The 25,501-nt window shown below is 44.5% G+C and overlaps 2 protein-coding genes across 4 annotated transcripts in view; one reads left to right on the plus strand and one right to left on the minus strand.

The window, feature by feature from the left end:
- rfxank (regulatory factor X-associated ankyrin-containing protein) overlaps positions 1 to 25,501 on the plus strand; it is an 830,559-nt gene that overhangs the window by 366,789 nt on the left and 438,269 nt on the right. The window lies entirely within an intron of this gene.
- Positions 1 to 25,501, minus strand: part of slc5a5 (solute carrier family 5 member 5) — a 56,941-nt gene that overhangs the window by 3,463 nt on the left and 27,977 nt on the right. The window contains exons 10-15 of the mRNA XM_052037704.1: positions 12,502 to 12,614; positions 11,853 to 11,923; positions 10,596 to 10,682; positions 2,319 to 2,524; positions 1,811 to 1,914; positions 1,345 to 1,445 (exon numbers count right to left, since the gene is read on the minus strand). Of these exons, the coding sequence (XP_051893664.1) occupies positions 1,345 to 1,445; positions 1,811 to 1,914; positions 2,319 to 2,524; positions 10,596 to 10,682; positions 11,853 to 11,923; positions 12,502 to 12,614 (682 nt within the window). The remainder of the gene's footprint in view (positions 1 to 1,344; positions 1,446 to 1,810; positions 1,915 to 2,318; positions 2,525 to 10,595; positions 10,683 to 11,852; positions 11,924 to 12,501; positions 12,615 to 25,501) is intronic.

The following is a 25,501-nucleotide window of genomic DNA, read 5'->3' on the forward strand; positions in this document are numbered from 1 at the left end:
TCAGTCTTCTTCCCAGTGCTGGGGAGTCTAGAAGTAGAGGGCACGGGTTTAAGTGAGAGGGGAGAAATTTAAGGGAGAAATGAGCTTTTCACACAGAGGGCAGTGAATATCTGGAATGAGTTGTGAGAGGAAGTAGCAGAGGCAGATATAATTACAATGTTTAAAAAGTGTTTGGACAGGTCCTTGGATAGGAAAGATTTGGAGAGATACAAGCCTAATGCAGGCAAATAGATAGGCATCACAGTCATCATGGACAAAGTGGGCCTGTTTCTTTGCTCTACTTTCAGGGAGCTATGACTTGCACTGCACGATCTCTCTGTATATCAATGCTCCTAACGTCTCTACCATCTACTTTATTGGTGCTACCAGAATTTGACTTGCGGGTGGAGGTTTGGATTTCACAGGTTTGTTCATTTGTGCATCCCTTGCACCAGAACTCTCCCATACAAGCCCAACCCACTGAAGCCCATCCCACTGAAGCCCATCTCACTGAATCCCATCCCACTGAAGCCCATCCCACTGAAGCCCATCCCACTGAAGCCCATCTCACGTCCCAAACTCCCCCACTGAAGCCCATCCTTTGCACCAGAACCCTCCCATACAAGCCCAACCCACTGAAGCCCATCCCACTAAAGCCCATCTCATTGAATCCCATCCCACTGAAGCCCATCCCTTGCACCAGAACTCCCCCATACAAGCCCGACCCACTGAAGCCCATCCCTTGCACCAGAACTCTCCCATACAAGCCCAACCCACTGAAGCCCATCCCACTGGAGCCCATCTCATGTCCCAAACACCACCACTGAAGCCCATCCCTTGCACCAGAACTCCCCCATACAAGCCCATCCCACTACCCTTCTAGTTGTCTCGCTAATGCCTCCATCTAGTCTCCTAACTCTCCCTTTGAAGTGCATCTCTTTGGTATTCCAACACTCTGAAGCCTTTCTGACTTTTCTCCTAACCCCTGCATCTATGTCTTTCCCACAGCACCCCTTGTCAATTATTCAAGGAGCTATGGATGCTGTAAACCAGAAAAACAAGACACCTTCCTCAGTTGGTTCTGTTTGTTATAACCCCATTGGATAAGGTAATTCCATGCAAATCGTATTCCAATCTCATGTAGACGTGCATCCCAGCCTGGAAATGTGGCCAAAACTCCTCCTCCTTGCACACAAATGATCCTCAATAACAACACATCATGAAGGGGGTGGAGGTGGGGGGAGGGCCGGAGGGAAAAATTAATTCTTGCAACATTCCTGGCACTGAGCATGCTGAGTGTGAGAAGCAGGGTGTGTGAGAGACAATGTATATCTCTGAAATAACCATAACACTGCTGGAACTTACATATTTGATTTGTAGTTCCTCAGTCTCTTCACAAGGTTGTTTCTCTTTGGAAAGATCCCACCAGAGGAGACCTTTGGCGATGTCTTCTCTCTTTGTCGGCCCTAAGTACAGAGGAAAAGAGCAGAAAGTCACACATCTGTTCCACTGAAGCCCATCTCACATCCCAAACTCCCCATCTGAAGCTCATCCCTTGCACCAGAACTCTCCCATACAAGCCCATTCACTACCCCTCTAGTTGTTTCATTAAATGCCTCCATCTAGTCTCCTAACTCTCCCTTTGAAGCACATTCCTTTCCAGTTCTGTTTGAAGACTTTCCTAATTTTCCCTTAATTCCCCCGCTGGTGTCTTTCCCCCAGTACTCTGTGTAAATTAATACATTTGCTTTTTTTATTTGTAAATAGTGAAATATTTCAGGACTATTCTCACACATCTTTTCAGGACTCAGTGTAAAGTTATCTCATTTACCTGTTAAATAACTGACTCCAATTCCAATAATTATGGTTACCATTGTTCCCAGGATTCCATAATAAAGGTAGGACAAGGCATAGAACTGGTGAACAACAGTGGCCCTGCAAAGAGAATGATGTCACCGAGTGAGTTATGTAGCTTTCTCTCTACAAACCTCTCAGATGTGTAGACACCTCCGTCTTCTCTCATCTGGTTTTGGGTGATCCCAGTACACTGACCCCATCACACCCACTTGTTCCATCAATTACACCACTGATATGGAGACCTCTTTTCTATTTTGACTCCAGGTGCTGCTTCCTCTGACCCAGATGTACCTCTTCCCACTCTTCAATACAGATGTGACCACTCTCTCTCCTCCCAATCCAAATGTTACTTTGAGTTTTCACTGATAAACTATTGCCAACTGTAGACTTGCTCTGGGTGAGAGGTCAGACATGGAATAAATTGACCGTTGCACATGGCTTCAGAGATAGACGTGACAACAAACATCAATGATCATTCTCACCTCTTCATTGGCCCTGAAATCTCTCCTCCTCTGTCAATGATCCACGTACTGCCATTGAGTGTAGCGTTGGACTTGTGGGAAGCATTGCAGCTGTTGGTGTTGAGTGGCAGGACCCCCATGATCTCAGGGCTGGGTGGGTACAGAATGCCCCCAACAGAAACCCACAAGGATATTGCAAATCCAGCTACCAGGCCTGAAAATACACCCTGGAGAAGGAGAGCAGAATGGAGAGATTGATGGAATGACCACTGCTTAACAGAACTAGACAGACACTAATACAAGCAGCATGGCACTGTAACCACATCAGCAGGTACACAGGTTTACCATGAAGGAATGCAACATCTCTGTTGAATTGATCCTCCATCATAGCATGCAACATAATTTGGGAATGGCTGCATGGAGCACAAAAGTCAACCAGAGGATTATAATAGCACAAAGCAGGCCATTCAGCCCATTGTGACTGTGCTGTTCTTAGTCCAATTAGTGAGGTAGATGAATGAAACAAAATAATAGTATTGTGGAGAAGTGGCTGCAGGTGGATCAGGGATGGCACAGAACATCCAGGGGCATTCATGGTTTTGGAAGAACAAACAAAAAGGAAAGGAGGTGGATGATAGTGTTGGTAAAGGAGGGACTTGATAGGACATTGTGGATGGACATTAGCTCCAAAAATCATGATGTGGCATCTGTATAGGTGGAGCTAAGAGACACCAAGGGGCAGTGTCATCACTGGGCCCCCAGATAGTGGTGGTGATGCAGGGGATGGGATAGACTAGGAAATTAGAGGTGCGTATAGAAAGGTACGGCAGTAATGGTGGCGTTGGATTGGTAACGGATGATATTTAATGGATGTATACGTGAATTAGTGTAATTATTCTTTTCCGTTTGTAAGTCAGGAAGGGAAATCCCTCCGGCATGGTGTATCCCCAGCTGCTATGGGAGGCAAGGGGGGAGATTACTAGTGATCTGACAGAAACTTTCAGATCTGTAGCCACAGAAGAGGTGACAAGTGACTGGACGACTCTGAATCTTGTACTTAAGATAAGATATCTTTATTGGTCAGATGTACATCGAAACATACAGTGAAATACATCTTTTGTGTAGAGTGTTCTGGGGGGCAGCCCGCAAGTGTTGCCACGCTTCCGGCGCCAAAATAGCATGCCCACAACTTCCTGAACTTTGGAATGTGAGAGGAAACCGGAGCACCCGGAGAAAACCCACGCAGACATGGGGAGAACATACAAACTCCTCACAGACAGTGGCTGGAAATGAACCTGGGTCTCTGGCTCTGTAATAGCCAAGGGCTGCAGGGGTAAGTCAGGTAATTATAGGCCAGTGAGTTTACTGTCAGTGGTTGGGAAATTATTGGACACATTTCTGAGGAACTGGAGGGAAAGGGTCAGGGAGAGTCAGCATGGATCTCTTAAGGTGTCACGTGCTAGTCAGGGCAGAAATAGAAAAATAGAACAGATGTATGTATGGCTGAGGAACTGATGCAGTGGGCAGGGTTTCATGTTCCTAGATTATTGAAACCTTTTGTAGGGCTGAGGCAACCTGTACAACAGGGACAGGTTGCATCTTAAGACCATAAGACATTGGAGCAGAATTAGGCCATTCAGCCCATCGAGTCTGCTCTGCCATTCGATCATGGTTGATTTATTTTTCCTCTCTCAACCCCATTCTCCTGCCCTCTCCACATAATCTTTCATGCCTTTACTAATCTACCTCCGCTTAATATACCCAATGACTTGGCCTCCATAGCCATCTGTGGCAATGAATTCCACAGATCTACCACCATCTGGCTAAAGAAATTCCTCCTCATCTCTGTTCTAAAGTGACATCCTTCTATTCTGAGGCCGTGCCCTCTGGTCTTAGACTATCCCACTACTGGAAACATCCTCTCCATGTCCACTCTATCCAGGCCTTTCAATATTCAGTAGGTTTCAATGAGATCCCCCCTCATCCTTCTAAACTCCAGCGAGTACAGGCCCAGAGCCATCAAACGTTCCTCGTACATTAACTCTTTCATCCCTGGGATCATTCTTGTAAATCTCCTCTGGACCCTCTCCAATGCCAGCACATCTTTCCTTAGATATGGGGCCCAAAACTGATCACAATACTCCAAATGTGGTCTGACCAATGCCTTATAAAGCCTCAGCATTACATCCTTGCTTTTATATTCTAGTCCTCTTGAAATGAATGCTAACATTGCATTTTCCTTCCGTACTACCAACTCAACCTACAAGTTAGGGAATCCTGCACTAGGACTCCCAAGTTCTTTTGCACCTCTGATTTCTGAATTCACTCCCCATTTAGAAAATAGTCTACGCCTTTATTCCTTCTACCAAAGTGCATGACTGTACACTTCCCTACGCTGTATTCCATCTGCCACTTCTTTGCCCATTCTCCCAACCCGTCCAAGTCCTTCTGCAGACTCCCCATTTCCTCAACAGTGCCTGCCCCTCTGCCTACCTTTGTATCATCCCCAAACTTGGCTACAAAGCCAACAATTCTGTCATCCAGATCATTAACGTATAACGTGAAAAGTAGTGGGCCCAACACCGACCCCTGCAGAACAGCATAAGTCATCGGCAGCCAACCAGAAAACACCCCCTTTATTCCCAGTCTTTGCCTTCTGCCAGTCAGGCAATCTTCTATCCATGCTGGTTCCTTTCCTGTAATACCATGGGCTCCTATCTTGTTTAGCAGCCTCATGTGTGGCACCTTGTCAAAGGCCTTCTGAAAATCCACTGACTCTCCTTTGTCTATCCTGCCTGTTATTTCCTCAAAGAATTCCAACAGATTTGTAAGGCAAGATCTCTGCTTAAGAAAACCATGCTGACTGCGGCTGATTTCATCATGTGCTTCCAAGTACCCCAAAATCTCATCCTTAACGGACTCTGACATCTTACCAACCAGCGAAGTCAGGCTAACTGGCCTATAATCTCCTGTCTTTTGCCTCCCTCCCTTCTTAAAGAGTGGAGTGACATTTGTGATTTTCCAGTCCTCTGGAACTATTCCTGCCTCGAGTGATTCTTGAAAGATCACTACTAATGGCTGCACAATCTCTTCAGCTACCTCTTTCAGAACCCTGGAGTGTAGTCCATCTGGTCCAGAAGACTTATCCACTTTCAGTCCTATCAGCTTCCCAAGCACCTTCTCCTCAGTAATACCGACTACACTCACTTCTGCCCCCTGACCCTCTGGAATTTCTGTCATGTTGCTGGTGTCTTCCACAGTGAAGACTGACGCAAAATACTTATTCAGTTCATCAGCCATTTCTTTGTTCCCCATTACTGCCTCGCCATTGTCATTTTCCAGCGGTCCGATGTCCACTCTTGCCTCTCTTTTACTCTCTATATATCTGAAAAAACTTTTGGTATCCTTTTTTATATTATTAGCTAGCTTACCTTCATATTTCATCTTTTCTCCTCTTGTTGCTTTTTTAGTTGCCTTCTGTTGTTTTTAAAAAGTTCCTGGTCCTCTAGCTTCCCGCTAATTTTTGCAATATTGTCTGCCCTCTCTTTTGCTTTCATGCTGTCTTTGACTTCCCTTTTCAGCCACGGTTGCCTCATCCTCCCTTTAGAATACTTCTTCTTCTTTGGGATGAACTGATCCTGTGTCTTCCGAATTACTCCCAGAAACTCCTGCCATTGCTCCTGCACTGTCATCCCTGCCAGGGTCCCCTTCCAATCAACCTTGACCAGCTCTTCTCTCACGCCTCTGTATTTACCTTTACTCAACTCTAATACTGATACACCTGATTTTAGCTTCTCCCTCTCAAACTGCAGGGTGAATTCTATCATTATGATCACTGCCTCCAAAGGGTTCCTTTACCTTAAACTCCTGAATCAAATTTGGTTCATTGCACAACACCAAATCCAGAGTTGCCTTTTCCCTAGTGGGCTCGACCACAAGCTGCTCTAAATAGCCATCTTGTAGGCATTCTACAAATTCCTTCTCTTGGGATCCAGTTACCAACATGGGGGCTATGTGGGAGGGAAGGGTTAAATAGATCTTAGAGTAGGATAAAATGTCGGCACAACATTGTGGGCCGAAGGGCCTGTACTGTGCTGTAGTGTTCTATGTTCTATGTTCTAACATGATTTTCTCAATTACCTGCATATTGATATCCCCCATGACCACCATAAGATATGATATCTTTATTAGTCACATGTACATTGTGACACAGTGAAATGCATCTTTTGTCTAGAGTGTTCAGGGGGCAGCCCGCAAGTGTCGCTACACTTCCAGCACCAACATAACATGCCCACAACTTCCTAACCCGTATATCTTTTGGAATGTGGGAGGAAACCCATGCAGACACGGGGAAAATGTACAAACTCCTTCGTGGCTGGAATTGAACCCAGGTCACTGGTGCTGTAACCTCTACACTACTGTGCCTGCCTTTGACTTTCTTACATGCCTTTTCTGTATCCTGTTGTAATTTGTACCCCACATCCTGGCTACTATTTAGAGGCCTGTATATAACCCCCAACAGGGTCTTTTTACCCTTGCAGTTTCTTAATTCTACCCACAAGGATTCCACATCTTTTGATCCTATGTCACTTCTTGCTAAGGATTTGATTTCATTTTTACCAACAGAGCCACCCCACCCCCTCTGCCCACCTGCCTGTCTTTTCGATAGGATGTGTATCCTTGGATGCTTAGCTCCCAGCTCTGATCTTCTTTCAACCACGACTCTGTGATGCCCACAACATCATACCTGCCAATTTCTAACCGCTATAAGCTCATCTACCTTATTTCGTATACTGCGTGCATTCAAATACAACACCTTCAGTCTTGTGTTCACCACCCTTCTTCTCAAATTTGTCTCCATGTTGCCTGAAGTTAAATTCTTATCCCTTTCTAAACATTCTGTCTTATTTATTCTGGAGACTTCAGTAACCTCTCCTGCACTCTCCTTCCCTTTTAGTTTATGCATAGTTTTCCAATCTATTGAACCCACCCCCTTCTATTTAGTTCAGGTTTTCAGGTTCTTGGATCATTGGAACCTCTTCTGGGGCAGGGACGACCTGCACAAGAGGGATAGGTTGCACCCTAACTGGAGGGGAACCAATATCCTGGCCAGGAGGTTCTCTAGTGCTACTTGGGAGGTTTAAAATAGTTTGGCAGGAGGATGGGAACCAGAGCACCAGGTCAGAAAATGGAAGGTAGATGTCATGACCAGTGAGTCTGTAACAAAGGACAGGCAGAGCAAGGTAATACACACAATGGGATGGACAGGTTGAAGTGTGTTTATTTTCTTTTTTTCAGGGTCAAAGTGTCTAATTACTGCATTACATTTAAGGTGAGGGGGGTAAGTTCAAAGGAGATGTGTGGGGAAAGTTTTTTTTTACACAGAGCGTGGTTTGTGTCTGGAATGTGCTACCAGGGGTGGTGGTGGAGGCAGCATTTTGCCTGTTCCTGTGCTGTACTGTTTGAGGTTCTATATTCTATGAAGGGAGATCTTGTTTGAAAAATTCTGATTAATCAAAGAGGCAACTAAATGTATTGATGAGGTATAGTACTCGGTATAGTTGAAATGGACTTGAGTTAGACCTTTGTCAATGTTTCACATGGTAAAGTGGTCCAAAGATTAGATCACACTGGACACAAGAGAACATGGCAAATTGGTTCTGAAACTGGCTTGGTGATGGGAGCACTTTGTTTGCGTTTGAAATCCCGTCACCGGGATTGGTGCTGGGGGCCTTGCTGTTTGTCATATATATTAATGACTTGGAATAAAATGTAGGAGGTATAATTAGTAACTTGAAAATTAGTGGCCTTGTTGATGGTGAGGATAGTGTTTGGTTATGGAACAATTCCAATCAGTTGGTAAAATGGGCAGAGCAATGGCAGATGGAATTTAATTTTAATCCTGAAAAGTGTGAGATATTGCATTTTGGGAGGACTACTAAGGCTAGGATATGGCCAATGACCAGTAGGGTCCTTGGAAGTATACATGGGACGTTGACGCACTGGTCCAAGGGTTTCTGAAGGTAGAAACACAGGACGATAAGGTGGTGAAGAAAGCATATGGAACACTTGTCCTCATTAAACAGGCCATGAAATATAAGAGCAGGGAGGTTATGGTACTACGATTTAAAACATTGTCCAGGGCACAGCCGGTGAACTGTTTGCAGTTCTGGTCAGCACTTTCTCGGAAGGACGTGGTTGCACTGGAGAGGTGCAGAGGAGGTTCACCCTGATGTTATGTGCATAAAGAAAAGAGGCATTTAGGACATAGAAGGTAGGAGTGAGGGCAGCTTTTCAAGGAGAGGCTGGGTTTGTTTTCCTTGGTGCAGACAAGGTTGAGGGGGGACCTGATAGAGATATCCAAAACTATGAGGGGCATAGATAGGGTGCAAACTTCTCCCTTAGCAGAGGTGCCTCTAACTGGAGAGCATAGGTTTAAGGAAGGAGTAGAAGGGATTTGAGATAGATTTTTGTTCATCCAGAGGATGTTTGGTACCTGGGACACACTGCAGAGTAGGTGACAGAGGCAGGCAGTCTCACAAAAGTTAGAAGAACTTAGGTGAACAATTGAACTGCTGTGGGACAGAAGGTCATGGACTGAGTGCTAGAAATTGGAATCAGTATAGAAAGGTGATTAATGGCTGGCATGGACTGGTGGGCTGAAGGGCCTGGTTCCATAATTTAGACTCTATGAATCTATGACTCTAACAGAGGGCTTGGCCATGGATTGGGAAGGAAATTAATGATAGCATTAGATACAAAGAGGAGGCAAATTAACCCCACTATTTATAAAATGACGAAGGGAACAAACAGGGAATTACAGACCCGAACGGAAATAAGAGAAAACTGCTGATGCTGGAAATCTGGGAGACTTCAACCTGAAGCATTAACTCTGCCTTTCCAAAGTGGTGCCTGCTGAGTGTTCCAGATTTCCAGTGTTTATTTCTGTGTTGGGGAAATGCTAGAGTCTGTTTGTATGGGCATTTTGGTCAGTACGAACCATTTGGGCCGCAAAGCCTGTTTCTGTGCTGTGTGATTCTTTGACTCTATGATAAAAGGTGCAAGAACAGAACTCTTAGAAAACATTAACGGAATTGGATAAAGTCAACATAAGATAATGAAGGAAATCATGCTTGACAAATATAGCGGAGTTTTTAGGGGACCTAACTAGTTGAACAGATAATGGGGGACTAGTGGATGTGGTGTATTTGGACATAGAGAAGGCTATGTGCAAAATGAAAGCAAGTGGGATTGGGGGCAAATAACTGGTTTGGATCAAGAATTGGACAACAGACAGGAAGCAAAGAATAGGAATAAATGGGTCATGGAATCATAGTGTGGTAAAGCAGGGAAACAGGGCATTTGGTCCAACTCATCCAAGCTGAATTGTGGGCATCCTTCTGTATTAATCCCATCACACAGCACCTGATCCACAGCCCTCTTTGCCTAAGCAATTCAAGTGTTCATCTAGACACACCTTAAGCATTGTCATTGACTCTGTTTCCACCACTCTCTCAGGCAGTGTGTTCCAGATACTCACCACTCTCTGAGTGAAGAAGGTTCTCAGATCCCCTCTAAATTGCTTCCCCCTTACCCTAAACCTATGTCCTCTACTTTTATCTACCACTGATATGGAGAAAAGTTTTCTGCCCCTCATCATTTTATACACCTCCATCATGTCCTCTCTGAACCCCCTCTGCTCCAGGGAGAACAGATGCAGTCTCTCCTCATAACTGAATTGCTCCATCCCAGGCAACCTCCTGGTGAACCTCGCCTGCACCCTCTCCATCACTATCACACCCTCCCTACAGTGTGGTGACCAGAACTGCACACAGTACTCCAGCTGAGGTCTGACTGAAGTTTTATAAAGTTGGAGCATAATCTCCCTACCTTTTTATTCAGTGCCCCGACCAATGAAGGCCAGTATCACATGTGCCTTCCTAACCACATTGTCTACCTTCAATGCCAGCTTCAAGGATCTATGGACTGGTACTCTAAGGTCCCTGTGTCCCTCAATACTCCCTAGGACCCTACCATTCATGGTATATGTCCCAGCCTCATCAGTGCTCCCATAATGCATCAGCTCACATTTGTCTGGATTAAACTCCATCTGCCATTTCTCAGCCAGCACACCGATATCTCTCTGCAGCCAAAGACCACCCTCCACACTGTCAACAACTCCACCTAACTTCATGTCATCTGTGAAGTTACTGCCTCAGATACACCCGTTGACTTCATAGACAAGTAACTGAACCATCCCAAAAATGCCTCCTTGTCAAAGTCTAAGCCTGTACTTACAGTGGTGTTAGCAGCAGGTAGAAATATTCCAAGGATGAATACGCCCAGCAAGGGATTACTGATGACACTCATGACAGTGAAGGAACCCTAGAATGAAGGTGACATATTTTAGAGTAGATCTTGTGCAGAGACTAACCTGGTAACATTGACTTTTGGCACAGGTATAAAAGAATGCATATTTCTCATAGCATAGAGAAATTCATCCCATCGAGTCTGTGCTGGATCTCAGAGCATTCCCATCAGTCACTCCCCTTCCCCCACTTACTTCCCTATGACCTATTTTCTCTCACATGCCCAACTCCCCAAACTTCTCCAACCAACCTCCAACACTAGGACCAATTTACAGCGGTCAGTCAACCTACCAGTCAGCATGTTGGAGGAACCTGGAGCACTTGGTGGAAACCCATGTGGTGAGAGGAGGCACTAGAGGTTAGGATGTAACCTGGGTCACTGGAGTCCTGAGACAGCAGCTCTACCTGCTGTTCCACTGAAGTCCATGATTGGTCCCACTCTCTCCAACCTCTTTGCCCTCTATTGTGGAAAAGGTGCTTCACCCAGTTGTCCTGAGCCTCAGCAGCCCAACAGTGGAGGGGCACCACAGCTAAACCACGTCCTTCCCTCAACTGTCACCCAAATTCTGTGACCTCTCAAACAAGAAATCCTTGGGTGGGTTCAGGTGTGCCTATACCCACGAGAGGAAGTTCAGTTAATTATCAGCACCCTAGCAAAGTGTGTCAGTTTGGCATAGATTCAACTTAAGATCTTCCTGCATTTGTCAATGTATCAGGACAATTCAGTCCTGATTCAGGGTTTTGACCTGAAACATAACAATTCCTCTCCTCCCACAGATGCTACTCAACACGCTGAGTTCTTCCAGCAGATTGCTTGTTGCTCCGACTCCTGTTGGGGCAGTTTGAGGAATAGGAATTGGATCCAAAGATCTGGAAGTAAATTGCTGATCTCCATATAACTGGCCATGAAGCTGTTCAATTAACTTGAAAACCCAGCCAGTCCCAAACCTAACTGTGCTCTGATATACAACTCAGTCAACGCACATTAAGTGGCATGAAATGAATCCCATTTAGAAGCAAGGACCATTGAGGTTCTGAAACAGGGCCTTGGAGAAGTGGCTCTGTGACTGGAAGAACAAATAGGTTGAGCAGAAAGCTGTTCCATTATTCACACCTGAACCCTGCCCCAAATCTGAACCTGGACCCGTCCCGACATGGAAATCTGGCCCACCTGGAGTCAACATACCTGCAAAACGCCTCCTTCTAGGAGAGAGGCTAGAGCAGCAAATGTGATGCAAGCCAAACCGTACAACAAGGCTGAAAAGAACCAGAACAGATGTTTACAACACCCATTCTGTGCCTCAGTAGAATATTCACGTACATCAGATCGCTGAATCAAACAGTACCTGACACTGACTCACCTGAGGAGGAGAGCGAAGGTGAACAAATAATTGAAAAGGCAGAATGAAGCAGTGTCTCAAAGGAGTGAAGGGAGGGAGGGGGCCGAGGGGAGGGGAGGAAGGTGCCAAGGGGAGGGCCGAGGGGAAAGGAGAAGGGTGCTGAGGGAGGGGAGGAAGGTGCCGAGGGGAGGGGAAGAGGGTGCCGAGGAGGGTGCTGAGGGGAGGGGAGGAGGGGGCCGAGGGGAGGGGAAGAGGGTGCCGAGGGGAGGCGAGGAGGGTGCTGAGGGGAGGGGAGGAGGGGGCCGAGGGGAGGGGAAGAGGGTGCTGAAGGAGAGGAGGAGTTTGTGGGAAACTAATGCTGATGTGGTTGAAAGCTGAAGAGGCTCTAACTGTGAGTGGTCTGTTGCTCCTCACTCAAACACCGTGAGGATGTCTGGGTGACCAGAAGCAATGTTGGCCTGTGACAGTGCAGAGAAGGTGAGTGTGGATACTTACAGAGTCCCTTTGATATTAGGACCAGCGTTCTTTCAGACAATGTTTTCATCCTGGGTTTGAGGATGTCCTCCAAAGTGACAGCTGCCATTGCATTAATACTTGTGGAAACAGTGCTGTAAAATAAATAGCACTTTAACCTCTGGTCCCCCTGTACTGACCGTGTGTCAGGGTTGGTTATCAGGGTGTAAGAACATTACAGCATTAGACATAGGAGCAGGCAGTGAGTCTTCTTGGATCCTGGCTGCTCTAACACAGTGCATTTCCCAGACTATCACTGTATCCCCAACCCTCAAAGATTGAGTTCTACAGTCCTTTAGGGTAGACAATCCCAAAGTGACTGAAGAAATTTCTCGTCTTCTTAGACCTACCCATTATTCAGAAGCTGTACCCACCAATCCTAGAGTTTTCAGCCAGGGGAAACATCTTCCTTGCCAAACCTGACAAGAAATTTATAAGTCTTGTTGAGTTCTCCTCTCAGTCCTCAAAACAGAGTGCCAGTTGAGGGTAGGGGTTTGTCCATTTAAAACAGAGATGAGGTGATATTTTTCTTTCAAAACATCATGAGTGGATGGAACTCTCTCTCTCAGAGGGTGTTTTGAATATTTTGAAGGAAGTAAATGGGGTGAAAGGTTATTGTTGGTGGGTGGGAATGTAAAGCTTCAGATCGGAGGGTTCAGATCAGCCATATTATTATTCGATGGCGGAGCTGGCTGGAGTATTGAGTGGTCCACCCCCGGTCCAAAGTTGTATGTCCATTTGTGTGATTATAGTGAGAAACAGGTGATGGTGAGAGAATTCAATAAATAAATTAACAAAATAAATATTCTATCATGGGTGTGGCAGAGCAGGTTATGTGTTACGGGACCTGATTGTATCCATGACTGAAAGAAGTTAACTTTAGCAAAAAAGTAGCAGTGGAGAAATTAACAGGATTAATGAGATCTGACGACCTCCACGTGCTTTACTGGAGGTGGTGAAAGAGGAAGTGGATGCTCTGCTTGGTATTTTCCAAAATTGAATGGATTCTATCATGGTTTCAACAGAATTGACAGGAGTAAATATAACTCTACCACCATGAGAGAGAGAGAGAAAATAGAACATAGAACAGTACAGCACAGTACAGGCCCTTCGGTCCATGATGTTGTGCCAACCTATGTAAACCTACTCCACGATCAATCTAACTCTTACCTCTAACACAGCCCAAAAGCCTCCATTTTTCTTACATCCATGTGCCATCCATGTGTCTTTTAGATGTCCCTATTGTATCAGCCTCTACCACCAGCCCTGGCAGTGTGTTCCAGGCAAAAAAACCTACCTCTGACCTCTCCCCTAAACTTTCCTCCATTCACCTTAAATGGACATCCTCTGGTATTGGCAATTTCCACCCTGGGGAAAAGGTGCTGGCTGTCCACTCTATCTATGCCTCTCATAATCTTATACACCTCTATTAAGTCGCCTTTGTTCCTGTGTCGCTCCAAAGAGAAAAGCCCTAGTTCGCTCGCTCAACTTTTCCTCATAGGACATGCTCTCTAATCCAGGCAGCATCCTGGGAAATCTCTTCTGCACCCTCTCTAAAGCTTCCACATCCTTCCTATAATGAGGCAACCAGAACTGAACACAATACTCCAAATGTGGTCTAACCAGAGTTTTATAGAGATGCAACATTACCTCGTAGCTCTTGAATTCAATTCAGGACTAATGAAGGCCAGTACACCATACACCTTCTTAACTACCCTATCAACTTGTGTGGCAACTGTGAGGGATCTTGTACCCCAAGATCCCTCTGTTTCTCCACACTGCTAAGAATCCTGCCATTAACCTTGTACTCCTTCTTCAAGTTCGATCTTCCAAAGTGTATCACTTCACATTTTGCCGGATTGAACTCCATCTGCCACTTCTCCACCCAGCTCTGCATCCTGTCTATATCCCTTTGTAACCTTCAACAACCTTCTACACTATTCACAATACCTCCAAACTTTGTGTCATCTGCAAACTTACTAACCTCCCCCTCCACTTCCTCATCCAAGTCATTTATAAAAATCTGAACGAGCAAGCGTCACAGAACAGATCCCTGTGGGACACCACTGGTCACCAACCTCCAGGCAGAATACTCTCCATCTGCTACCACCTTCTGCCTTCTGTAGGCAAGCCAATTCCGAATCCACGCAGCCAAGTCTCCATGGATCCCATGCCTCATGACTTTCTGGATGAGCCTACCATGGGGAACCTTGTCAAATGCCTTACTAGAGTCCATATACACCGCATCCACTGCTCTACCTTCATCAATTTGTTTTGTCACCTCCTCGAAAAACTGAAATGGACTCATGAGGCATGACCTGCCCCTCACAAAGCCATGCTGACTATCCCTAATAAGACTATGCTTCTCCAAGCGCTTGTAAATCCTGTACCTAAGAATCCTCTCCAGTAGTTTACCCACCACTCATGTAAGAAGTTAAGGGATATTGGCGATCTGGTTAAGAAAAAGAGAGGTGTATAGCAGGTATAGGCAACAAGGAACAAATGAGGTACTTGAAGAGTATAGAAAATACAAGAAAATACAAAAGAAGGAAATTAGGAAAGCAAAAAGAAGACATGAGGTTGCTCTGGCAGATAATGTGAAGGTAAACCCGAATGGTTTCTACAAGTACATTAATAGTAAAAGGATAGTAAGAGACAAAATTGGTCCCCAAGAACAGAGGTTTTCAACCTGTGGTCCACGGCGGGTTGACAGGGAGTCCACGAGCAAGCCAAGAAAAAAATGGAAAAGTGACCTGTTACAAAGTCGTAGCTTACTTGCTTGCTCCAGTTTTCCACTATTTAGAAAATCGGCCAAATCTATTCTATCTGTTATAGGCAACAATCTTAGAGAGTTAGATTGTGTTCCCTTCTGGTAAGCTGCCGCTTAATATTTGATTTGTGTAGTCAGAGTAGTCAGTAGTGTTCACTACTCACTACTATTCAGTTGTGCACTGTAGTGTTAGCGAGACTGAGTGACGTTGTTGGTGTGCCTTAATAATATTGCTTACTTACCGTGCATTTACGCCACAGTGACGTCACTGTCAAAAACAAAGTGCGCAAGCGTGTAAATTTTAGATTAGTTTTGATAATTTTGTTTATCAGTAATAGTAATTAAACTGTCCAGTGTGTATTGCTGAGTATGGAGAAATTTCTGAAGAGAAAAGCTGACCGGAAACCGGGAGATTCTGATGACGAAGGGGATAAGGGTGACCGAAAGCGAAAACAACGCAAGTACGATCCAGAATACATTTCATATGGCTTCATCGCAGTGGGGACAAATGCGGACCAACCTCTCTGTGTTGTGTGTTTGCAAACACTGTCCAACGATGCAATGAAACCAACAAAATTGAAGTGCCATTTAACACAGTGCATCCAGATATTGCCAGTAAGCCGAAGGAATATTTTGAGTGGCAAAAGGAGCTGTACCTCAAGCAGAAAGGCAAAATGACAGCCTGCACCACTGTAAATGAGAAGGCTCTTCGTGCATCATATTTGGTAGCATTATGAATAGCACGTTCCAGAAAGCCTCACACAACTGGAGAAGAGCTTATACTGCCTGCAGCAGTGGATTTGTGTGAAGTTGTACTGGGAAAAGAATTCAGTCAAAAACTCAAAGCCATTCCACTGTCTGATAAGACAGTAAGTAGAAGAACTGGCGATATAGCGGAAGATATACAGATCCAGCTGATAGCACGTCTTCAGCAAGTCAGAATTGCGATTCAGCTCGATGAAAGTACTGATGGTGCCAGTGCTGCGCAGTTGTTGGTTTATGTTCGATATTGCTGGGAAGGAGAGGCTTTGGAAGACTTTTTGTTTTGCAAGGTGCTCCCAGGGTGTACAACCGGTGAAGAACTTTTCCGTGTGCTTGACACTTTTTTTGTACAATTGGCATTGGTGTGGACACAGTGTATTGGTGTATGCACGGATGGTGCTGCCGCAATGATGGGACGGAAGTCGGGTCTAGTCGCACGAGTGAAAGAAGTAGCTCCACATGTAGCCGCAACCCACTGCATGATTCACCGTGAGGCTTTGGCTGCAAAGGATATGGATGAAAATCTTGCGGCGGTGTTTTCCACGTGCATTAAAATCGTTAACTTTATCAAAGCCAAGCTGCTCAATCATCATTTGTTTGAAAACATATGCCATGAAATAGAAGCAGAGCATAAGCATTTGTTGCTACATACAGAAGTCAGATGGCTGTCACAAGGCCGCGTTGTGCAGCGTGTATATGAATTGCGAGATGAACTGCTCATTTTTCTAAATGAGCATAACGGATCATTGGCACAGTTCTTGACAGATGAGACGTGGGTTGCCAGATTAGCTTATCTTGCAGATATTTTCAACATTTTGAACAGCTTAAATCTATCATTGCAAGGACCTGGTTCAAAGGTTCTGAAAACGCATGACAAAATCAATGCCTTCCAGAAAAAACTGCATATCTGGAAGGGAATATGCGAGCAAGGCGTCTATGATATGTTTCCGTTGCTGGCTGACTTTCTGATAGTGAATGAGACTAAGACAGAGGCCATTGCGAGCACCATATTGAACCATATTCAACAGCTGTCACATTATTTCCATGTGTATTTCGGCAACGATGACACGAGCATGTTTGATTGGATTCGAAATCACTTTGAATGCATGCTCACTGATTTAACTGGACGTGAACAAGAAGAATTGGCTGAACTGTCATCTGACAGGACTTTGCGCTTTCAGTTCAACCCAATGTCACTGTTGTCGTTCTGGATAGCATGTTCCCAGGAGTATCCGCTGCTGTCCGGCAAAGCCGTCAATGTTCTGTTACCATTTGCAACCACTTACTTGTGTGAAATAGCATTTTCTGTAGTCATTGCCATGAAAACCAAATACAGATCAAGACTGAACATTGAGGCTGGCCTACACGTATGTTTGTCGCACATACCACCACGTTTGGACAAACTCTGCAGTGCAAAACAGGCACAACCTTCACATTGAACTGAACACTGAAAGACACCGCTGGTAATTATCGGTGGTTGAAATAGTCACTATTTCGAAGGATCCAATTCCCCTACTACTTTTCAATGGTTCTCTCAAACTATATCATATTTAAACTTGGAAAAAATTAGGAGTGGTACTGTTGATCCTTCGCTTAAGTTTGAAGATATTTGGAGTCCATTTATTCAATATTTTCACATGATGTAGATCCCCTTTCAATAATTCTCCAATTTAGAGGAACAGACTTGACGACATAATATTGCTCTGTTTCTACTGAGAAATTTCAGTCCAGTCTCTTTTTTTCTTTTTTTTTGTTCTTTTTGAAATTTTTCTGTTCAATTTGGTTTGATACATTGTTTATAATTTTTCTTATTGATTTGGGGATTTATTTTCTCTTTCTTTTCGTTTATATATATAAGAAATATTTTTCTTTCCTTTCTTTTATATTATATTCATTTACTAAGAGATTGAGGGATCTACGGATTTTTTAATATATTTTATTGTTCTCTATGATTATCCATGCCATGATTGTTCTCCTGATCTCTCTGTATTACGTGTACAAACATTGATGTTATATATTAATCTGTATTAATCTGAAAACTAATAAAAAGTTTGAAAAAAAAGAAATAGTCACTATTTCAATAGGGCCTATGTGCAGTAATTTAAGTGTTGTATGCATGAATTGTTGATTGTTTGATTTTGTGGGCTTTGGGGGTCCGCCATCTAACAAGGACATATGTTCTGGGTGGCCGCAGCATGAAAAAGGTTGAAAACCACTGCCCTATAAGATCGGAGTGGTTGGCTATGTGTGGAGCCTCAGGAGATGGGGGAGATCTTAAACAGTTTTTTAAAAATTTTTTTAATTTAAAAAAAAATTTTAAAAAAATTTTATTTACAGCGTGGTAACAGGCCCTTCCGGCCCAATGAGTCCGGGCCGCTCATTTTAAACCCAAATTAACCTACCCGTATGTCTTTGCAATGTGAGAGGAAACCAGAGCACCCGAAGGAAACCCACGCAGACACGGGAGAACGTACAAACTCCTTACAGACAGCGACGGGAATCGAACCCCAATCACTGGCGCTGTAATACCGTCGCACTAACCGCTACACTACCGTGCCGCCCAATCAGGCATCAGTATTTACTCAGGAAACTGGCATAGTGGATATGGAAGGAAGGGAAACAAGCAGTAGTGTCATGGAACATACAGAGATTAAAGAGGAGGAGGTGCTTGCTGCTTTACAGCGAATAAAGGTAGATAAATCCCCCGGGCCTGACTTGATATTTCCTTGGACCTTGAGAGAGACTAGTGCAGAAATTGCAGGGGCCCTGGCAGATATATTTAAAATGTCCTTAGCCATGGGTTCGTTGCTGGGGGACTGGAGGGTAGCTCATGTTGTTCTGTTGTTTAAAAAAGGCTCTAAAAATAAACCAGGTAATTACGGGCCGGTGAGCCTGACATCAGTAGTAGGTAAATTATTAGAAGGTGTTCTGAGAGATTGGGTATACAAGTATTTGGACGGCCATGGGCTGATTAAGGATAGTCAGCATGGCTTTGTGCGTGGTAGATCGTGTTTAACGAATCTTGTAGGGTTTATCGAGGAGGTTACCAAGAACGTAGATGAAGGAAAGGCTGTGGATGTTGTCTACATGGTCTTTGGTCGAGGGAACGCGGCCTTTTCTCCTTCGAGCGACAGAGGATGAAGGGGTACCTGATAGAGGTATATAAGATCATGAGAGGTATTGATTGGGTAGATAGAGGCTTTTCCACAGGGCTGAAATGGTGGCCACAGAAAAACATAGGTTTAAGGTACTAGGGAGTAGGTATAGAGGAGTTGTCAGGGGTAAGTTTTTTACTCAGAGACTGGTGAGTGCGTGGAATGGGCTGCCGGCAACGGTGGTGGAGGTGGATACGATAGGGTCTTTTAAGAGGCTGTCGGATAGGTACATGGAGCTGAGAAAAATAGAGGGCTATGTGTAAGCCTAGTCATTTCTGGGGTAGGGACACATTCGGCACAGCTTTGTGGGCCAAAGGGCCTAAATTGTGCTGTAGTTTTTCTATGTTTCTCTGTTTCTAAGGCCTTTGACAAGGACCCACATGGGAGGTTAGTTCAGAAAGTTCAGACTCTAGGTATCCATGGAGAGGTTGTAAACTGGATTCGAAATTGGCTGTATGGGAGAAGACAGAAAGTGGTAGTGGATAATTGTTTCTCAGACTGGAGGTCTGTGACTAGCGGTGTGCTTCAGGGATCTGTGCTGGGTCCATTGTTGTTTGTTGTCTATATCAATGATCTAGATGATAATGTGGTAAATTGGATCAGCAAGTTTGCTGATGACACTAAGATTGGAAGTGTGGACAGTGAGGAAGACTTTCAAAGCTTGCAGAGGGATCTGAACCAACTGGAAAAATGGGCCAGAAAATGTCAGATGGAGTTTAATGCAGACAAGTGTGAGGTGTTGCATTTTGGAAGGACAAATCAAGGGAGGACACACACAGTAAATGGTAGGGCACTGAGGAGTGCAGAGGAACAAAGGGATCTGGGAGTTCAGATACATAATTCCCTGAAAGTGGCATCACAGGTAGACAGTGCTGTAAAGAAGGCTTTTGGAATCCTGGCATTCATAAATCAAAGTACTGAGTTTTGGAGTTGGGATGTTATGGTGAGGTTGTATAAGTCATTGGTGAGGTAAAATTTGTAGTATTGTGTGCAGTTCTGGTCACCTAACTATAGGAAGGATATCAGTAAGATTGAAAGAGTGCAGAGGAGATTTACTAGAATGTTGCCGAGTCTTCAGAAGTTGAGTTAGAGGGAAAGGTTGATCAGGTTAGGACTTTATTCCTTGGAGTGTAGAAGAATGAGGGGAGATTTGATAGAGGTTTACAAAATTATGAGGAGTATAGACAGAGTTAATGCAAGTAGGATCTTTCTACCTTGATTAGGAGAGATAAGTATGAGAGGACATGGCTTTAGAGTGAAAGGGGAAAGGGTTAGGGGGAACATTAGGGGGAACTTCTTCATTCAGAGAGTGGTGGGAGTGTTGAACGAATTGCCATCTGACATGTTAAATGCGGATTCACTCAAGCTTTAAGAATAAATTGAATAGATACATGGATGGGAGAGGCCTGGAGGGTTATGGACTGAGTGCAGGTCAATGGGACTAGGGGAATAAAGTTTCGGCACAGACTAGAAGGGCCGAATGGCCCTTTTTCTGTGCTGTAGTGTTCTATGGTTCTCTGGTTCTAAATAGGGAATTAAAACCAGTTGGCCTGATGTCAGTAGTAGGGAAGATGCTGGAATCTATTATTAAGCAAATGTTAACAAATCACTTGGAAAAAAAATAATAGGATTGGGCAGAGCCAACATGGATTTGTGAAAGTCGTGTGTGAAACATCTCCTGAGTTGGGAATGAGCTATGCAGAAAAGGGTGAATTGATAGATGTGGTGCATTTGAAATCTCCAAAGGCCTTTGATAAGATGTTGTATCAAATATTATTAAATTACATTGGAATGTAGAGTGCAGGGGGTAATAAATTGGTGTGGAGTGAACATTATTCGGCAGGCATGGTAATGTAGTGGTTAGCGTAACTCTATTACAATGCCAGTGACCCAGGTTCAATTCCAGCTACTGTCTGTAAGGAGTTTGTACGTCCTCCCTGTGTCTGTGTGGGTTTCCTCTGGGTGCTCTGGTTTCCTCCCACATTCCAAAGACGTACGGATTAGGAAGTTGTGGGCATGCTATGTTGGTGCCGGATGGGTGGCGACGCTTGCAGGCTGCCCCCAGAACACTCTACGCAAAAGATACATTTCACTGTGCGTTTCAATGTACATGTGACTAATAAAGAAATCTAATCTTACTTAACAGACAGGGCAGAAATAAACAGGTTATTTTCAGTTTAGAAAGCTGCACTGGGGCAATCAGTGTGCGGCCCCAGTTGTTCACAATCTATCACAATGATTTGTATGTGAGTGTCAAGTGCAATATATGTAAACTTGCTATTGATACCAAGGTAGGTAGTAGTATGGGTGTGAGGAAGGTGCAGACATTCTTCAGGGGATTTAGTCAGGTTAAGTGAATGGCAAGGACGTGGAAGATGAAATATAATGTGGAAAATGTGAGACCATTCAGCTTGGTAGAAAATATAGTGAGGCAGAGTATTTATTTCAAATAGTGAGATATTGAAAGAGTTGCTAGTCACAGGGTACTGAGTGTCCTTGCACACGGACCTTTGATAGTTAAAATGCAGACACAGCGAGCAATTAGAAGGGTAAAGGTATGCTTGTCTTTATTGTGAAAGGATTTGATTACAGGTATTGAGACATCTTGACCATGGTGAAAGTGCGTCTGGAATGCCGTGTATAGCTCTGATCACATTACCAAAGGAAGGATATACATGTGATAATGCAGCAAAGATCACCACACTGATTCCCAGGATGGTGGAGTTTCCCCATTTTGAGAAATTACGCAAGCTGGGCCCACACCTTTGAGGTTTAGAAGAATGAGAGGTGATTCCATTGAAATGTATAAATTCAAAGGGCTTGTTGCTGGCTTGGGGGGAGCAGGGTTGTGTTTAGAACCAGGGTCACTGTCTCAAAAGAAGCAATTGACCATTCAGGATGGAGGTGAGAAGAAATTTTCACCCAAAATAGTGAATTTCTGGAACTCCCTGCTGTGGAGACTCAGTCACTGAGTATATTCTTGCAGAAATTGATGGAATTTTAGATAGTTAGATTGAAGAGATATAAGGTCAGTACAAGAAGTGAAGTTGAGGTCAATGAGTTTATTGAATGGTGGGGCAGGTGAGAATGGGAAGCTTGTGTGAGACACCAAGAGTTTAGTACAGCAGGAAACTTGAAAGAGTAGTGAAAAGGTTGGGGTGAAATTAAATGGGCAACGAGGAAAGCAAACAGAATGAAAAAATGCTGACATGTAAAATCAAAGAAAACCCAAAGATAATTTATAGGGAATTAAAGAGGGTGCAGATGGAAAGAGTTGAGCCTTTTGGAACCAAAAAGATAACCTGTTTGTGACAGAGTTTGTGGCTAAGGGACATAATGAATCCTTTGTGGCTGTCCTCAGATACAAAGGGGATGATACCAAGGGTTATACTTAGGGATTAGCATAAGATATTGGATGGGATAACCTGGTCAAAGAGGAAGCACTGAGGGACTAGCATCTCCAAAAATGGATAAATCACTAAGCCACATGAACCATCCCAGAGTGTTAAAGTAGGAAGGAATTTGTAGAAGTGTTTGGCATTATTTTTCAACCTTGTCTGGTACTAGAGGGTGGGGCAACCACTCTTTCAAAAGGGAGGGATGGGTTAAATCCAGAAATTTTAGGCTGGTTAGTTTAACATCAGCGGTGGACAAATGATCAAAATCAGTTATAAGAGACCAGATAAATCTTCATTTAGCAGGCTGCAGATTAATTGTGAAGGTTGCATCTGACTGCTGATTGAGTTTTTTAAGGAGATAACAAGGAGGGTTGATGAGAATGGCGTGTTTGATGTAGTCTACCTTGGAGTGTATGCCCACAATCCTGCTGGCCCCTGTCTCACCCCTACCCCTCTCATCTTTATACTGGATATCTTCCCTCTCCATTCTCAGTCCTGATGCAGAGTTTTGACCCAAAGCATTGATAATTCCTTCTCCCCCCCACATCTCCACCCACACATGCTCTCGACCTGCTGATTTTCTCCAGCATCTTGTTTGTTGTTGGAGAGGCTGGGATTGTTTTCCTTGGAACAGAGGGAGTCTGAGGGGACACTTCATTGAGGTGTTGTAAAATTATGAGAGGCATAGATGGAGGAAATGGGATGGAGCTGTTTCCCTGGGCAGAGGGTCACACACCACGTGCAGAGATTTAGTCATTGGGAGAAGGAGCAGAGGGGAGATGAAGGAAAGTGTTTCCCCAGAGGTGGTGGGTCTGGAGCTCACTGCCTGGGGATGAGGGGGTGGGAGAGGCAGAGACCCTCAGCACAATTAAGCAGCACCTGGGTGTGGACAAAGACCATGACCTGAAGGGCCACAGAGCGCAGGTCAAAGTGGGAGGGTGGGGTTAGGCTAGCAGGGGGGAGTGGGGAAGGGTGGAGCTCTTTTTCAACTGGCACAGATACAATGGTCCAAATGGTCTTTGTTTCTCTGTTTCACAAATTTTCTATGATTCTATACTTTCCATGATTCTGAGAGACTAGAGCAATTGGCTCTGCGATTGGCCGTGAAGGGATTGACTCTGGAGTGATTGCCTCTGAAGGGATTGGCTGTGAAGGGATTGGCTCTGAAATGGCTTGGAGAGTGAAATGGGCTGATGTTTCAGTGTAGAAACAAATAACCATCAGAGAAACGTGCCCTTGGACTGGAGATCCAGCCAGCTTGCCAAGTGGCTGCTAAACATCACACAGGACAATTGGGAGTTTTAGCCAGGATGTATCCCTCAAGTTTAGCAACAAATTACTAACCAGAATAACCAAAGGCATCATCTGACTGTTTGAAACCATTCTTGACTGACACACAACAATGCTTTTTTCTTTCAGAGGATCTCTCTAGTAGCCTTGTTGAGGGACAAGGTAACTGGATTGTACCCTCTTTGCCCTCAAGGGATTCCATAGTACATAGAACATAGAACATTACAGCACTGTACAGGCCCTTTGGCCCATGATGTTGTGCCGACATTTTATCCTTCTCTAATATCTATCTAACCACATAGCCCTCCATTTCTCTATCGTTCATGTGTCTATCTAAGAGTCTCTTAAATGTCCCTAATGTATCTGCCCCCACGACCTCTGCCGGCAGTGCATTCCACACATCAAGCACCAAACATACTTCTGCCATCCCCCTTGTGCCTTCCTCTAATCATCTGAAAATTATGCCCCCTCATGTAAGCCATTTCCGCCCTGGGAAAAAATCTCTGACTGTCCACTTGATTTATGCCTCTTACCATCTTGTAGAAATCTATCAAATCACCCCTCATCCTCCTCTCCAAAGAGAAAAGCCCTAGGTCACTCAACGTTTGCTCATAGGACATGCTCTCTAATCCAGGCAGCATCCTGGTAAATCTCTTCTGCACCCTGTCTGAGGCTTCCACATCTTTCCTATAGAGGTGACCAGAAATGAACACAATAGTCCAAGTGTGGTCTAACCAGAGTTCTATAGAGCTGCAACATTACCTTGCGGCTCTTGAACTCAATACCCCGACTAATGCAGGCCAACAGACTATACGCCTTCTTAACAACCTTATCGACCTGCACGGCAACCTTGAGGGATCTATGGACTATGGACCCCAAGATCCCTCTGTTCCTTCACACTGTTAAGAGTACTGCCGTTAACTTTGTATTCTGTCTTCAAATTCAACCTTCCAAAGTGTATCACTGAACACTTATCTGGGTTGAACTCCATCTGCCACTTCTCAGCCCAGCTCTGCATTCTATCAATATCCTGTTGTAACCTACAGCAACCTTCTACACTATCCACAACACCACCAACCTTTATGTCATCAGCAAACTTACTAACCCACCCTTCCACATCCTCATCCAAGTCATTTATAAAAATCACAAAGAGCAGAGGTCCCAGAACAGATCCCTGCAGAACACCAGTGGTCACCAACCTCCAGGCAGAATACACTCCCTCTACCACCACCCTCTGTCTTCTATGGGCGAGCCAATTCTGAATACACACAGTCAAGTTTCCCTGGATCCCGTGCCTCCTGACTTTCTGAATGAGCCTTCCATGAGGAACCTTATCAAATGCTTTACTAAATTCCATGTACACCACATCCACTGCTCTACCTTCATCAATGTGCTTTGTCACATCCTTAAAGAATTCAATCAGGCTCATGAAGCACGACCTGCCCCTCACAAAGCCATGCTGACTGTCCCTGATCAGCCTATGCTTCTCCAGATGCCTGTAAGTCCTGTCTCTCAGAATCTTCTTCAGTAATTTGCCCACCACTGAAGTAAGACTCACTGGTCTGTAATTCCTAGGGTTATCCCTACTCCCTTTCTTAAACAAAGGA

This window comes from Pristis pectinata, chromosome 24 (genome assembly GCF_009764475.1).
Source record: "Pristis pectinata isolate sPriPec2 chromosome 24, sPriPec2.1.pri, whole genome shotgun sequence".
Lineage (NCBI taxonomy): Eukaryota > Metazoa > Chordata > Chondrichthyes > Rhinopristiformes > Pristidae > Pristis > Pristis pectinata.